This window comes from Dermacentor variabilis, chromosome 7 (genome assembly GCF_050947875.1).
Source record: "Dermacentor variabilis isolate Ectoservices chromosome 7, ASM5094787v1, whole genome shotgun sequence".
In the NCBI taxonomy this organism is placed as follows: domain Eukaryota; kingdom Metazoa; phylum Arthropoda; class Arachnida; order Ixodida; family Ixodidae; genus Dermacentor; species Dermacentor variabilis.
This window is the reverse complement of record NC_134574.1, coordinates 52,782,310-52,800,032: the sequence shown is the minus strand read 5'-3', so window position 1 is coordinate 52,800,032 and position 17,723 is coordinate 52,782,310. Positions and strand designations below refer to the sequence as shown.

Genomic DNA, 17,723 nt, shown 5'->3' with positions numbered 1-17,723 from the left:
CTGCGGGCCGCCATTTCGACGTCACCGAGAAGATGATTCGCACGTGGCGACAGTCGTCCGCCAAACTGCAGGCGATGAAGAGCGGAAAGAAGGCTGACCGCGGGAAGAAGGCGCGGTGGCCTGAACTTGAAGACCGGCTCCTCAAGTGGGCTCTTGAACAACGGGCTCAAGGTAGGGCTCTGTCAACCGTGCAGTTGCGCTTGAAAGCACGCACTTTGGCGAGTGAAATCGGTGCCGCTGATTTTGTTGGTGGGCCGTCATGGTGCTATAGATTTATGCAGCGCAAAGCCTTGTCAATAAGAGCGCGAACGACAATGTCTCAACAACTACCAGACGATTTCGGAGAGAAAGTGGAGAAGTTCCATGAATTTGTGAAGAAGGAAGTCGAAAAGAATAACATCATCGACAGCCACATCGTAAACATGGACGAAGTGCCTCTAACATTTGACATCCCTATGTCAAAAAGTGTCGCTCAGAAAGGTGATAAGACTGTCACAGTACGAACAACTGGGCACGAAAAGTCTCACTTCACTGTCGTACTTGCGTGCTGTGCTGACGGAACAAAGCTGCCGCCGATGATAATTTTTAAAAGGAAAACGATGCCAAAAGAAAGCTTTCCGCCTGGTGTTATTGTCACAACTAACCAGAAGGGCTGGATGGATGAGCAAATGATGGGAGTTTGGCTCGAAAAGTGCTTTTCGAAGCGCCCGGATGGATTTTTTCACTCCCGGAAAGGCCTTCTGGTTATGGATAGCATGCGGGCGCACATTACTGACTTGACACTGAGGCAAATCAAGGCGAAGAACTGTACCCCTACAATAATACCCGGTTGTTTGACGAAGGTTCTACAGCCTTTGGATGTTTCCGTCAACCGCAGCTTTAAAGCTATTTTGCGACGTATTTGGGAGGCGTGGATGACGGAAGGCGAGCACAGCTACACCGCAAACTGGACGCATGAGGCGCACTTCTTACAGCGAAGTGGGTCCATGAGGCCTGGAGTGCTGTTAGAGTGGCAACCATAACTGCAGGGTTCCGGAAGGCTGGCCTGCTAGCTTCATCGCCAACCGAGCACGACGACAATCAGACCAGCGGTTCTGAGTATGAAGAGAATGCTTCAGCCGTGTTGCCTCCAGAAATGGGCGAGCTTTTTGAGAGCGCATCCGAAGATGAAGACTTCGATGGTTTTAAGTAAAAATAAAATGTTGTTATGGACATATGGGAGAGTTCTTTCGTCGTATTTTTCTTTCTTTTTTGCTAAAACGTGGGCGGGTATGGCGTGAGTGTTGCCTTTTGCGATCACTTAGCGTTGCTTAAGAACTTCTCACAGGCCGCCGCGGTGGCTCAGTGGTTGAGTGGTGATGGTCGATCAAGCGTGTTTAATTAACCCTGACTAGCCTAAGTGGGTAAATTGGGGTGCGTCTTATACACGGGTGCGTCTTATATACCAACTTTTTCAATGAGAGCCTTCATATATGGCGAGTGCGTCTTATACAAGGGTGCGTCTTATACACCGGAAAATACGGTACTTTTTGTTAGGTGGTCCCTCTGACAGTTTTCACTTTGGGACCTCCGACTGCACACTCGCCCTGTACAAATATGTTGTAAAATTGCGAAATGTCAATGAACTTCAACTTAGTGCCAACTCACTACTAGGCCACTTTGATGTCGTAGTTACTGACATTGAAAAAAAGAGTGGCAAGGCTTCCAGCAGTAACATTTGTTGCAGGTTATGATGATATGTGGTGTTTTTGGTGCAAGGGCCAATCATGAGCACCGAGCGTCAAGCAATGTTGTAATGCAGTCAATGATGCAATTAATGGCGAATGGCATCGTGGTTTGCTATAACAATGTAACATGACTGTATACGGGCCTAAAAGCAGTAGTAAAATAAATATCTATTAAAGGTTACTGCGCTCACACAGCACTAAAGAAGCTGTGTGAATTGTGCAAGGAAAACCTTGCGATGGATCACGCATTGGTAAAAATCTCCTTATGAGCGTGACAATGGGCGGGCTGAAGTTTCCGAATAAACTTGTTGTAAATGCTATGCTCACAACAGAAATAGTGCTTGACAAGCTTAAAAGTCTCTGCTTCCAACTTCTGCTTGTGAATGCACTCACCTCAATAGGGCGACCGCACGGAACTTACATTCACTTGATTACACCGATGGGCGCAGCTCACGTGCTGCATACGTCCCAAGTACCACGGACTAGAAGGAAGGAAACAACACAAAATAAGTTTACAACCCTCGGAAGTGTAGAAGTGCAGGCCACCTCGTGTAGCACTGTAAAAAATAAAACATTGCAATATAAAGGACAGAGAGAAAGGCGAAACAACACAAGCACTAACATGCAACCAAAAGTACAATGATACATTACTAATGTACACTGCCCTCTGCTGCCTGAGTATTGAGTGTTGTACACAAAGCGCTAGTGCTCTGGCGGTGCATCTGTGTGCATACCACACTGTGGGGTCTGCAGTGGTCTTCGTGAAATGGACAGTGCACTTGAAGCTACAAACACTGGTGCTTTTTCTTTTTGTCTCATTTTGCACGCTATTGAAGTCCGACGCCCTTAACGCCAGTGCTCATCATGCCAGTGTTGTGACATGCCTAATTGCTGCCAGGGCGCAGTTTCTGCTGAGCAGCAGGTGACAGTGTTTGTGTTGACAGTGTGACAGAGCAGCACTGCGACAGTGTTTCATGAAGCACCAATTCCTTTGGTCCACAACACACGCTGCTGAACCACGCTGCAAGTTCTTCCTTATTAGAGAACAAAATGTATAGCACCATCTCCCATACAGTTGGTGCCTACAGTAAGTATGAGAATCATACTAACTCTCTTGATGTGCAGGGTTGTCCACCCTTAGGGTGAACACTGACTCACAGTGGCCACGCTCCGTGGGGTGCCAGGGCGCCGTGCAGAGCGCGGCCACGGTGAGCCGTGTTCACCCTAAGAGTGGACGACCCTGTACATGGTTCTGTCACAAACATGCTGGCATATTTAACATTAGTAGCTAGACTGCCCAAAGTTTACTACTGAGGAAACAGCTCTTTTTGGCAGTTTTATATGTCCATGGTGCTGATATCAGCTGACTCTGTGTTCCAGCAAGGGCACTGGATGCTCAAGCGGGTGGTGTTTCATCTTCTCCCCAGACTGGCTAGTGACACCGATCTGTTGTGCAAGTAGTGACAGTGATGTTTAACACTAGTTGATTGTAGAACTTTGTGAGCTAGACGTAATTACTTGCCCCATTCTGGCCCCGTTCAATGCTTTACTAACTTGCAAAACTTTTAACCTCGGTGGCAAATTTATCTCCTAAATACAGCACAGGGCAACACCCATGCAGAGCAATTGCCAGCATGTCTTTATGAGGCTGATGTCCACCTGTACCTAACCATAGAGTTCCCTACAAACATTTCTGGAGGGAACACTAGCGATAGCATTTTTGGGAGAAGCAAGCAAGGCGGATCACCCAGTACAGGAATGGTAGGTTGACTTCAATTAATTCAACCCTGACCGGACCAACAAAATCGATCAAATTGTCCAGCAGGTTAAATTAAATAAGATGCAGAAAAAAGTCGCAGTTCTGGCTGAAAGGCGAAGCACCGATTGTGATAGCAAACTATTAAACAGCTATACAAAGTAAGGGTAGTAGTTTTAACAGCCGTATAAACTTGAAAACATTACCAACACTTACCAACTAAACTAACAAGAACAGTGCCATGCACACACAGGCAAATATTAACACATTTATCTCGACCGCAAAACACCGGTGTGAGGAAGCGCAGCAGCAGCAGCAGTGAGCAAATTGACTCATGTGCTGCCTCTCGCTTCAACGCGAACTAAGCAGCAAGAATACAGTGCACATGAAGCTATCAGCCTTCGGCGCACATGGACTCTGTGCCCATTGCAGATCGCTTTCAAGCTAGGACTCTTGTAGCCACACTCAACTGCGCTATACGCAGCCACCCCTGGAATAGAATGCTGGAGTAGAATGAGTAGTGCCTTGCGCACAATGCAAGACTTATGGAAGGCTTCCTAAATGTCTTCCTCCCTTGCTCACACAAGGTTGAGCCACCATCCTCAGCTCACCCTCGCACATTATCAGTCGCACGCACGGCATACAGCACGCAGCCACGATGTTATCGCATACGACGTCAGTGACGGAAAAGCGCCTGGCGTGTCCGTATAATTGCCGTCGCAATAAAAATGCTAAAACACACTGCCAATTCATTAGGCAGTATTTGCCTATGTCATAACATGCCCCAGAATCAAACGTGTGCACGCTTTCTATGAGCATAAAATAGAGAACTAATGTAGAAATGACACTGAGGCTATTAAACAATGTATAAATCCAATGTGCACCAGAATTTAAGCAAGACAAATGGGCAAGGCTCTAGTATGGGTTGCACAATAACAGCCAGTTTTCTAGACAGATTCACTGCAATACATTCATGTTATGCAGTAAAGCATATATTAAACAATGTATAAATCCAATGTGCACCAGAATTTAAGCAAGACAAATGGGCAAGGCTCTAGTATGGGTTGCACAATAACAGCCAGTTTTCTAGACAGATTCACTGCAATACATTCATGTTATGCAGTAAAGCATATATTAAACAATGTATAAATCCAATGTGCACCAGAATTTAAGCAAGACAAATGGGCAAGGCTCTAGTATGGATTGCACAATAACAGCCAGTTTTCTAGACAGATTCACTGCAATACGTTCATGTTATGCAGTAAAGCATACAAGTGCTGTGAAAGCGATTTGGGTTTCTTATTCGATTGCACCACACATACAATTTCCAGCTTAATATTCATGAGAAAAAAAAGGTGCACATTAGGATCGGGGAAATCATTAATCAGATATTGTGAATAACAGTTATTGCTTGAAAATCTTTCTAGAGCTGGTTGAAAATAGACATTTTCAACAGGAGATGACGTTCAATGTCCCCCAAGCAATGCGAAGACAAACACAGCCACTAAAGGAGTCGCTGTTCGGGATACCATAGGGGTCAGGCACATGCGTGCTGACTGGTCAAGTTCGAATTACCTGGTGCAGGCAAATACATTCAAGACTGAAATAACAAATGCTTGGGCCCACAGAAATGCATGAATGCCGGCCAGGTCCTTTGGTCGTGACCTAATGAACCAAAAAAACAAATTAACTGGAGTGGAATTATTGAAAGTCCACTGCACATGGATTTGCTTAAGCTTTGTACTGGCTTGAAACAGCTTCGCGACATTGCAAATTGATCATTTTCGAATGCAACAATTTGCAATGATAGCACATGGTAGTGGAAACTTATTGCTTTTGTTTTTTTAAAGGAAGTATGCCAAGAAATTTAAAAAGAAAAAGTGCAATAAATAACACCACAAGGACTTTGGAAGCCATAAGCGCAAAGATTTGGCAAATCTGTGCCCTAACCATAATTTCTTCCACGATAGCTGAACCATTGCAGCATCCCTAGTAATTTTTGTGGAAAACTATCTAGCTAACAACCGTTAGCTAGATAGCTTGCCGTGCGACTGCCTGCTACTTTCATGCTCGGAAAAACACTTATGTAACATGTATTGAGTGAAAGAAAGCTGTACCGGGAGTTGTTCATGTTGCTCGACAATTTTCTCATTGAAACTTTTCATGTAATGACATTTGAGAAGCTGATTAATTAATTAGGACTGTAATTAGGTAGAATTTTTTCTTTTTTATCTGAATACCTCCAAGTGACGGCAAACAACATTACCTTGGTTCTGTTCAGCTACGTGGCATTCACATACACTTAAACTCTGGCTAAATTTAGCTGGGACACCGTTTAACAATGATTCAAATACCAAAAAAATTCAGGGGTTTTATGTACCAAAACCAGGATTTGATCATGATGCACACCATAGTGAGGGACTCCAGATTAGTTTTGACCACCTGGGGTTCTTTAACGAGAACCCAATGCAGGGTGCATGCACGTTTTTGCCTTTCACCCCCACTGAAATGTGGCCACCATGGCTGGGACTCGATCCCGCACCCTCAGGCTTAGTTGCACAACGCCATAGCCACTACACCACCGCAGTGGGGGATCGAAACACATCAGGGATACACGGGAGGGGAGAGCCAATCACAAATCGACTGATACACACCTTTATGCTATGCCAGCAATGCAGTCGCTGAACTCTGAGGATTGAGTATCAAACTCAGAGTTTACCATTCAAGAAAGGGGAGTCAACACCAGCATCAAGGAGGAGGCCATGCTCCCAGCGAGGAGCGAGACTTGGGATACGCTGGCGCATAGCATCCAGGGTAGTTGCGAACTGGAGACCAAGTTCAGAGGGAAATCGAATTCGCCCGTACCCTCCACATAAATGGGCACGTCAGCGGCTCCCCAACAAGCATGAACCCGTTTCTGTATTTTGTGCAGATTGCACTTCTCGGCTCGGCTGGACTGACCGGCGCATCTACAGTAACAGGAAAGGACACCACCCGATCGGCAGACACTACTGGAGGCGCTTGCGCAGATGGGCTTCTTTGTTACCTCGGCGGCAGCAGTGACCGGGAGCATCCGCCCGCCAGTTCGACGTCATCGGAGCCGAGGACTATAAGAAGTGGGATGCACGACAGCTTCTTCAGTGGGCACGTCAGCGGCTCCCCAACAAGCATGAACCCGTTTCTGTATTTTGTGCAGGTTAGTAAGAGCTATTCGACTATCAAAACTAGCAACCGTTGTTTCATCCAGCTGACGTGCCCCACTTGTTTAAACGGGTTATGTTCTCTTGTGCACGACGTTGCATTTTCATTGCTCATGCTGTGCGGTGACATAGAATCGAACCCCGGGCCGAGCACAGAGGAGCTATTGCGTCAAATACTTGATGGTCAAAAAACCATGCAAGCAAGACTTGACACTATCGAATCCAAGGTCGAACATTCCACAGTAACATTTACAGAACTTACGGCCAAGATTTCTAGTCTTGAGACAACCATAAATACCATGCAAAGTAAATTGATCAACCTCGAGGACAGGAGCAGGTGCAACAATCTTCTCGTGTTTGGTTTACCGGAACGTCCTGATGAAACGTTTCAATCGCTAACAAATTCTGTGGTTTCCGAAATATTTGAGAATATGCTCGGTGTAAAGGTGTCAACAGTCGAAAGAATTCACCGAATCGGACAAAAGAAGCGAAACAAAAATAGGCCAGTTGTGCTCAAACTCATTGACCACTGTGAAAAGATTAAAGTGCTCAGAAACTGCTCTAAGCTAAAAGGAAAAGAAATCTCGATTGCAGAAGACTTTTCTGCAGAAACTAGGCAAATAAGAAGGCATCTATGGGAAAGCACGGCAAATATCAGAAAGGGCGGCGAAAAAGTGAGGCTTGTGCATGACAAAATCGTTATAAACGGAGAAATGTATAGCCGGGACGCTACTGAAATGAAAAGAATTCCCGTTTTAGCACCCACCAAAAAACCTAGGAAGAAACAGTGAACTTCTTCGGGCACTCAAGAAAGCTTCCGTTGTCTTAATTTAAACGCTCGCAGCATTGTGAACAAACTTTCCGACTTGCATAGCATTGCAGTGGCGCATGAGCCACATGTAATGATAACTGAAACTTGGTTGCACTCTGGCATCCTGGACTTCGAGATAACACCACCAGGGTACAAAATATACAGGAAGGATCGAGATTCCCGCGGAGGCGGAGTCGCTTTGATGTTTCAAGACTGTTTGCAAGTACAAAGGTTACCTGATATTGCCGGCACTGAATGAGTCATCGCGAAAGTGTTTTTGGACGATTTCCATATTATAATCGGTGGTTTTTACCGCCCACCACATTGCGACGTATTCTTCGACGCTCTGAATGAATTTTTGTGTACAACTGGCATACATGGCAAGAATGTTTTGCTTGCTGGTGATTTCAACGTCCCGTCAGTGGACTGGTCAACTGATTTCCCTGATGCCCTTTGCGCGGCAGCTGAGCCTTTAACTGACATCGTTCTTTTTCATGCTTTGACTCAACTGGTAAAACAACCGACTCGCGCGCAAAGCACATTAGATCTCTTTCTTGTAAACGACCAAGTCCTCAATCGTAATGCGAGTGTCAACATATTCCAGGGAATTTCGGATCATAGAATGATATGCCTTACTCTAGAGCTAAATTTCAGGTTAAAACCCTCTAAAAACCAGTACTCGATTCCTGACTTCTTGCGCGCTAGTGATGTCGACATACTTGATGCCTTAGACAGTAAATTTTCTGAATTTGCATCTCTTTCAAATCTCACGTTGTGTCCGTTGACAATTTATGGTGTTTCTTTAAAAATATTGTTCACAACTGTATCGACACTTTTGTGCCCATAAAGCAGAAAGTTGTATGTGAAACAAATCCGTGGATGACAAGAGACCTCGTACGACTTGGGCGAAAACTAAAGCAAGTAAGAAAGCAACATAAAGCACGACCCTCAAAGGCTAACGCCGAAAAGCTAACCAATCTGCATCTACAGCTAAAAACTGGGATTTCGAAAGCAAAAGACTATCAAAATGTTGTTTTAAAATATTTTCTTCTGTCATCCCCGGATAAGTTCTGGCGGTACTTATCGCCAAGGAAAACCCACGTGTCCGATATTTGTGTGGATAGTTTCATACTGAAAGATAAACTGAAAATTGCAAATGCACTTAACAAGTACTTTTGCTCTGTGTTCACGAGGGATGATGGAAAGACACCGCACATAGCTGCTTTAAATGATATTCCACCCATCGGTGATCTCGACGTAAACGAAGCAGGTGTACTGTCCTTGCTTCTTGATCTTGATATAAAGAAGTCGCCAGGCGTCGACGAAACACCTAATGCTTTTTTGATGAGATACGCTGAATGGTGCGCAAAATATCTTTACGTTATTTATAATAAATCACTTTCATGTGCAGAAATCCCACGTGACTGGAAACATGCAAAAATAATTCCCATCCCTAAATCAAGCGACCATTCATTGCTCCAATCTTACCGTCTTATCTCCCTACTTTGCACTTCATCAAAAGTGATAGAACACATAATATTTAGGCGCATCTCAGTCTTCATAGAAAGTAATGGCCTCTGTGACCCACGACAACACAGCTTCCGTCGTGGGAAATCCACTGTTACACAACTATTAGAAACAGTGCATGAAATTGCGGCAGCACTAGACGGTCAAGGCCAAATTGACATGGTATTCTTAGATTTTGAAAAAGCCTTCGACCGTGTGTCCCACCAAAAGCTGTTATCGAAGTTAAAACCTATTCTCAAAAACGAGCAACTACTTCACTGGATTGAGGCGTATCTTACGGGCAGGCAACAGAAAGTCGTTGTTGATGATGCGAAATCAGACTTATCCGATGTTCAATCTGGAATCCCACAGGGATCAGTCTTGGGCCCTCTGTTCTTTCTAGTTTTTATCAATGATATAGTGAATAATATACCAGTTAAAATTCGGCTGTTTGCAGATGACTGCGTACTTTATCATGAAATTCACAGCAAGGCAGATCAGACGATCCTGAATTCATCTTTATCAGCAATAGCGACTTGGTGCTTAGAGTGACAAACGAACATTAACTTAACAAAAACAGTATCAATGATCATTACACGCAAAAAGAAGCCGTTACCCTTTGTATACAGCATTAATGGCCATAACTTATCCTCTGTTACAGAATATAAATACCTTGGTTTAGTAATTACGTCGGACCTTAGGTGGAATAGCCATGTAGCTCACATTAAAAAGAAAGCCATGAATAAGCTCGGATACCTGAGGAGGACCTTGGCTAAATCTACAAGTAGTACAAAATTATTAGCATACAAGACTTTCATCAGACCATTGTTAGAGTACGCTACTCCTGTCTGGGATCCTTACACCCAAGCAAGCATAAATATGACTGAAATGATACAGCGGAAATCAGTCAGGTTTATTTTTAATTCCTACCGCCGTCATACATCAGTTAGCACGCTTTTACAGCAGGCGAACCTGGAAACCCTAGAGGCAAGACGGTATCGAGAGAGGCTCAAAATGTTATATTTAATTCATCGGGAGCATGTAAAACTAGATAAAAAAATTGTATATTACCCCGTGTAGCCGGCGCCTAACGCGTTCATCACATTCATTCAGGTTAGACGAGTATTCGCACCATACATTATTTAAGCAGTCCTTTTTCCCCCGAACCATCCATGACTGGAACGCCCTGCCTGAAAAAGTTCTTCAAAGCTCAACCATATCGTCCTTCATGCACGCACTCATTAATCTATGAACCGAAACGTTTCCCACGATTTCTATCCTATTCCATACACTATGTGATATAGATCATATCATGTTAAGGGCACCGTTAATTTCTTTGTGTGTGTGTGTGTGTGTGTGTATAAGCCATTGTGTAAACATGTGCTGTATTGCAGAATTCTTTGATATCTTCCTTCCTTTTTATTGTTGTTTCTTTCTTTTGCATTGTACCAAGATGACGCTTTGCTTGTTTCCACCTTTTTTTCTCTTTTCTTTATCTCTTTTTTTTCTTTCTTGTGTTTCACATGTTATTAGGTTCTTAAAGCCTTTATGTATATCCCACTCCTGCCTAGGGCCTCTAAAACAGGCTGGCAGTACGGAATAAATAAAATAAAATAAATAGCACAGGAAATCAGAACAAGCACTGGCTTGACAACAGAGATACACCAATCAAGAGTCAGAGTTCATATGCAGTGCCTACGTAAATGGGGATGAAAACTGCCGCCAGTTGAAGCGAACCACTTGACAGACTGCCAAGCACAACCATTGAGTCCAGTTCTGAACTATGAATGAGCTAATAAGAAATCTTTGCGCAACCAATTACTCAAAATCGGAAGTGTGGGATGCACAAGTAGCTACTGCGGTTACTCATGCCATTCCAGTTCGCTCTGTGGTGTGTGTTTCTCTTCTGTGTGTTTCGCCAAAAGTATAAACCCCATGCAAGAGAGCTTGCGCGCGACAACGACAAGCGACACGATGGAGATGGCTGTCGCATTCGCTCGTCGCCTACAAATCGTACCTCATGCGAGCGATGACTTCGAGCGATGTCTCCCCAGTGTTGCCGGTATGAGGGCAGCAATATAGGCGCAGAAACTAGCATTATGCGTGCTTTATTAACTTAAGTTGACATGTTTTACTGTAAAAAGCAGCATAAAATATTTCTGAAGGTCTTCCAGTAGGTTCTTATCCTCGCACTATAAAAATTAAATTGTTTGCTCGTTCCGTGCCACAATCGGTAGTACTTGAGTGACGTACATCCAGTTCCGGCTTCGCACTATTAGCTAGTCGCTCATAGCACTTCTGGGTGACGAGCGGGGAATTCTAGATTTGCAGAACCGAGCAATCGTGCAACAAGACCAAGCGATCTGCTCAAGCAACGGCCCGATCCGTCCCTCGAAGCCGTTGCTCGTCGTCGTCACACACAATATCACTCTCATTGGGTTTAGCCTAAAATGTTGCGCATCTAATATGCTATACCAACACACCCAGTCTTCAACCTTGGCAAATACTCATGCTGGCCACAAGGTAGAGTGGCCAGCATGAGGTCAAAGGTAAAGTATGGGAAGGTGCAAAAAAAAAAAATGGAAAATGGACATCAAACCAGGGACTTGTCAGAACAAACGAACAGATTGCAGCTCAGGGAAGAAAAGGACACGAACCATGAAAAGAATCGGAAGAAAATGTAGCTACACTGCCTGAACATGAGAATAAAAATTGTGAAGAATCAGATCATAGACAGGCACAAAGTCACTGCAGTGTGCTTTGCAGATATGCATTATAGAAATGGCAATACTCTAGCACCACACACAAATTATGTATGGGAAGGCCTCAAGCATGGTGAAAGAGGGTAAAGGTGGAGGGATATGTTCTTTCATCAGTACCAAATCACAGTTGACAATAGCAGTGCAGTCTTGTGCAGAACATATGTAGATGGCAGCGCAGCTGGGATAACGAAGAGTGACTTTGGAAGTCTTTTACCTTAGCGGAGGCCTAGAAGTACATATGAGCATAATACTAAAATTTGGCATGCGTAGAAGGGAACATAGTGAATTTAGCCTTTACTATGATCTCAGTGGGGGATTTTGATGCTCTCGTAGAGGAGCTGGACATAGCCACAGATCAGATGGCCAGGTTACTCCTGAGACAGGGCAGAAGGGATAGCCCTGGTCACGGTGAACACTACCCTTAAATGTACTTGCAAGATCCCCAGGGAGGTTAGAGACAAAACCACATGTATTGACTAGCCTTATGTCTCCAGCTATCTTATTCCAGATAGGTGAAATGTACTCTGCCAGACTGGCAGCGAGAGCGGGATGCAGAAACAGCTTATATAAAGTGCTACATAGATTTTTAAGCACAGATACAAGCTGCCATGGCGAAACATCAGGCTCACCTGCAGACTACGAAGGGCAGAGGACATGGAAGGCACGAGGGTTGGTGAAACATGGATAGTGAAAGAAAGTAAGGAGAGGAAAGGTAGGAAAGCTAACCAAAGGAGCGTCCTGTTTGCTACCCTACACTGGAGGTGTAACTACACTGTGTATATACTACCGAAAATTGGTGAAACAGGGAAGTAGCAGCAGATCTAAAGGCACAAAAACAGGCACAAAAACAACACAAGCTGGTCATAAACGAGGAACCTGACTCAACTGAAATTGTTGATCACTGGCATACCTGCGACATAATGGCAAGAACCAGGCAGCTAATGCAGCATGCACTTACTGCAGTGCTGCAAAGTGGAACCATATCGCAAACCTCAGGTGCCTCCATGATCAGGCTCGTAAGGGTGCCAGCATATGCCTACCTGAAGCTACAGTGCAATCACAGTGACATTGGCTTTACACAGGCTGTTTGATCATTACACTTGGGGGTCAGATCCAGCAATGGCAGAGGAGATTGGCGCCCTAAGAGAAATGCAGAATGGATTTAGTCCGGGAAGACGTCTAGCAGACCACCTATACATCACACCTCAGGAAACAGAAACAACTAGACTTGAGGGTCGAGAAATAGTAATGGCTTTCTTAGGTGTTACTCAGAACTGCATTGAGCACAAGAGATTGCAGTTGCTAGAGAGCTTGCCTCCCATCTTGCAGGCCGTATGTACAGATTACCAGGCTGTGTGTACTTAACTGGGAAAGTGGTAGCACTAATCTAATAAGAGGTCCAAAGGTGACAGACGGGGCTACCCAATGCCCCCAATGCTTTTCATGTTATTCATCTCTGGCATGGAAAGGCAGCTGGGAGTGTGGATGAAGTGTCCACTACTTGTAAATGGGTATAAAGGGCTCACCAAAAAAGATGTTCTGCCTGCTCTGCTATACACAGATGATATTGTGCCACTGGCACATAGCCCCACCAACCTCCTAACAATACTCAGATGAGGTATATCTTTCAGTCTGCACTTCCGTGTTAAAGGGACCCTGAAACGATTTTCACAATTTTGTACAAACGTATTGAGTCGTTAGAGTAGGTCCTTCTGATCATTAATTGAATCATCTAAGTGCTCTGCATAAAGCGTGTAATTTATTATAAGGTTTTAAAAATGTAGATCGCTGCCGATCGCAGCACATCGCTTGGCTGAATTTTAAGCCACCCCTAATTTGAAGTCATTTACCCCAATGACGTTAGTAGGGCGAGCTATCCGATTGGCTGCCCCGGGCATCATCATTAATAATTTTTCCAACTTTATGGTGAACAAGTGTTGTTCGTAATAGTTGGAATGTTAGTTAATTTGTTTCTATAAAAACAATGTAACAGAAAGAGCGCACAAGAACAATTGCTCAGTACATTTAAGCACTTCCGGCACACAGCAAGCGTCGTCTGCTTGTGTTACAATGTGCTCCATTTTGACGAGAGCTCCGCGGTCAGAGTTGGTCTCAGTTTTTCCGCGAGCACTGATTCAGCTTTGTTGCATTGTGGACTGCAAACGTAGCGACTGGCAATATGTGAAGCTGTGACGTGTCCCTCTGCAAGGCAGCAGACGAGCGGACTGGCTGCAGCGCATCGAACTGACACTATCCGATTGGCGTCAGGATTTACGCGTTTGCGGCCATGACTTTACACTGGAAGAATACTAACGCAATAGCGTCTCGCGAGTCCGGTATTAGGGTAAACACAAGTGCAAGGGGACAGGGCCTGGCCGTTTGACCATGTCGTTTCATGGGATGAGCAGAAGCACAATTGTGAATGGTCTGCACGGTGCAGCCACCTGGTGGCACAGAGCTCAGCCACACACAGTAGCAGTAACAAAAAGTATTCTTTGCTGCTGGTGTAAATTTTTCACAGGAGTGTAATTGCTAACATTGTTTTTGTAAATGTTTAAAATGTTTTACACTTTGTTAGAGCAATATTAGCGCTTTGTTTGACTGGTTAAGCTCTGCGCCAACAGGTGGCTGGACCGTGCAGACCGATTAGGCAGCTCAAGTACATCAACATTAAAATTCATTCATCAGCTTGAATTTGTGCCTCTAGCCATCCGTCAAAACGCCCAGCTCGCCTGTGGTTACAGGAATACCAGACATGTTCGGCCCAGTGACAGAATGCTCGCAACGCATGCTGCTTCGATAGCTCTCGCTTGGGGTCGTCTGCCAAGCAGCTGGCAGAGAGTTTGAAGAGGCTTCGCGCGTGCGCTGCTAGAGAACCGGAAGTTGACGACACAATGTGCCATCATGATGCAGAGCCAGTGAAGGCGGAGCTTAGCCCGAATCACTCGGCGAAAGAGTTGAGGAGAAATGCATGACTACGAAGGAGGGCAACTTGTAATCATCCGTAGCTCTGTTAATGTGAGACGTTTCACACAAATTGTGGCACGAATGGTTAACTTTAGCTGTACCCTATGCATCTACAAAATTTGTCTGAACCGTTTCAGGGGCCCTTTAAGAAATCATCAAGAGTAGTGCACTTTGCAGTGTACAAGGAGACACGTTAACTAGCATATCTCAGAGTGTTAGGTTGCAACCACCCTCAATTCCCTCTACAGGTTTCAAGAAAAGGCCTGGGTAAAGGCTGTCACACTTCAGGATTTCCTTGGAAATTGGACTTTGTGGTCATTGAGCATGTTTGAGTCCATACGTGCCTGCTGAAAGACAGCAGTGATGATTGATCTAATATTCAGAAACTCAGACTTCTGCTTATCTTCTATGACAAGGCAGACACTTGAGACACAACAGTGTGAAGTGGGCCAAGCAACATTGGGTGTGCGAACATTCGCGCCAAATGAGGCCGCACAAGGAGACCTCGGTCTTCGTTTGAGCCCCATAAAGTCATGGCAAAGTTACCTTATAAGCTCTACATTGCTGCTATGCAGGGCTGCAGATGGGCTTGTGAAGCCTTCAATTATGCGTGTTGCAGTGCCTTAACACCAAGTGGGTGAAGTGGACGAAAAGGCTGACCAAACATTACAGCCACTTCTGTTTGGCTCACAGAGCCTCTTCAAACGGCCTATCACCAGAAACTTGAGGAAGCAGATAGCAGAAGTTGAGCTAGAAGCAAATGGCACAACAAAAGACTGCAATGGGCATTTACTATGTCAAAGAAGAGTGCCAAAGAGAAGGAGCTCATCTACCATAACTCCAGGGAAAGTGGCCTGCCGAGCGAGGCCTGAAGCACAGCCCTTTGTACAGTCACTGCGCTTCCGATTCATTAAGGACTTCAACCCAATTCATCCCAGTGCAGCAGCAAAAGAAACCACCCGCCACATCCTGCATCTTCGAATTTTTGCCTTCTTTCAATGTGCACTGCAAAGCCCCAAACACTTGCAATGTGCAACCAGTCACTGAGGACTTAAGCCCAGAGGGCACTTCCCACACTGGGAGGCTGTTGAGACAAAGAAATGACTGGAATTCTACACTAGAAGACCCATTCATTCCTGCTTTTGTTTGTTTTATATTCCTCCAGTTAAAAGCCAGTTCACAATTTTTTGTCGATCACATGATGCAAGAGGAATGGCAATACAGATCACCATGACCATGCTGGCTGCACTGTTGCGATTGCGCAGGGCTAGTGTTCGTTGTTGCCTCAAGAGAATAGGTTACTTTTACAAGATAAATGCCACCTTGCTGTTCTTTTTCAAATGAATTGCTTACAGTGCTCTAGTGTGTAAGCATGCTTTCTACAAGGGTAACGTCATGCACGGCTCAAAGGTCTTCAAAAATTTCACAGAACTCCGTTGACTTGGTCAATTATTGGTGACGCCAAGTTCAGCTCTACCGACCAAAGGCACTAGGTTGTCATTGCATATTGCAGGAGACGTTGCGCATTCACAAGATAGCGCTGCAGTCCCCCTTTGCCACCCCTGTCACTAGATTGATTTTTTTTACAACCACTGCTCCAGGAGGGCATGTGTAACTGGCAAACAGAGGCCTCAAAAGAACACCTGAAATTATAGTAAAGTAGGTGGCGCAAAATCTCCAGGACTCCCAAGGGGCAGCAGTTTTCGTGCAGCTCTAGGAGCAGCCAATTTGGCACATTGGAGAAGGTTCGGAGCAAGAATTGTGCGATTTGGAGCAGAATGTACGCATATTGGAGCATGCTAGTTAAGGATCAACATGAGAGAAATACAGACAAATCAAGAGAACATGTTCTATTTTTGACTTTGCAGAGGACTATTAGGCTACAGCAAATCAGTTCTGCAGAAGCCCACAAGGTAGAGGAATGTTCACTAAAAGAAAAAAATGTCTCGCACCTGGCAAAGGAAGCACATGTTTCTCGGAAACCATTATTAAGTTACATACACTGGACAAGCCAACTAAATATGGCCAAGAAAAAAAAATAACCAAGGAATTTATGCAAACAGCGCCAACCGTATGTTGATAGGCTATTGTTAATGCTAGTCCAGAGTTTTCTTTTCCATTGTGTACAAACAACTAATACTTACATTTAATTTAACATTAATTACCTGACTTTTTGAATAAGTATATTGAATAATGCAAATCCTAGGTTGCTTTAAATCCAGTTATCGCTCATTTTCAACATCCTTCACAAATCTTCATTGACATCTCATCAATCAGGTGAGTTTATAAAGTTTACTTATTGGCATGTTCATATAGAATGAACAAGAAATAGCGACTATGACAACCATGAACAACACCCAACATATACTGAACGCCAATTGCATAATGCCCTCCGTTATTGCATTCTTGGCGACTTTCAGTTGGCGTAGCCGGGTACCACAGAATAAATGTGAAGTTACTTTGTTGGTCATTGCGTGTTTGCCAGTACTTCAAATAACTTGGGGGAAAGAAGTAACAAAATAAACTGACATATATGAAAAGAATACAGGGAAAAAAAAAAAGTGTTCAGTGGCTTTCCGATCAGCATCACCAACCAATATTTTGCACAACCTCAATTATCAGGGCTACCCCATAAAGTCAGTGAAACGGCTGGTATTTTGAATACCAAGCAATGGTTTCTTAAGATTTTCCAACTTGAACTGCGCCAGTCATGTCGTGAACATCATTGCCGCGAATACAATTTACGTCTGCACATTCTCCGACCCTTTGCAACTGCCATTGGGAAGGTACAATAGATTGAAACTAAAACTTTACATCCTCGGTTTGTGACCGCGAAAGTGATATTGTATGGTGTGGTACCCGGATTTCAAATTTGAGTCTGATTACGGTTGTCGTTGGACGTTCCTGGTCAAGAAGTTTCCCGAAAGCAAACAGCTCGTTTGTTAGCATGCCCGCACTACCATCACGGTACATGGTGTGGTGCACGTGCGAAAT

General features: G+C 44.4%; 1 protein-coding gene across 10 annotated transcripts in view; it reads right to left on the bottom strand.

Annotated features, from left to right (window-relative positions):
* LOC142587437 (uncharacterized) overlaps positions 1–17,723 on the bottom strand; it is a 249,503-nt gene that overhangs the window by 230,111 nt on the left and 1,669 nt on the right. For 5 of the 10 annotated variants that reach the window (XM_075698451.1, XM_075698455.1, XM_075698454.1 and 2 more), the window contains exons 3-4: positions 5,059–5,148; positions 2,121–2,209 (exon numbers count right to left, since the gene is read on the bottom strand). In XM_075698451.1, the coding sequence (XP_075554566.1) occupies positions 2,122–2,209; positions 5,059–5,148 (178 nt within the window). In that variant the 3' untranslated portion in view covers position 2,121. The remainder of the gene's footprint in view (positions 1–2,120; positions 2,210–5,058; positions 5,149–17,723) is intronic. The other 5 variants (XM_075698450.1, XM_075698457.1, XR_012829530.1 and 2 more) reach the window with 3 other exon arrangements.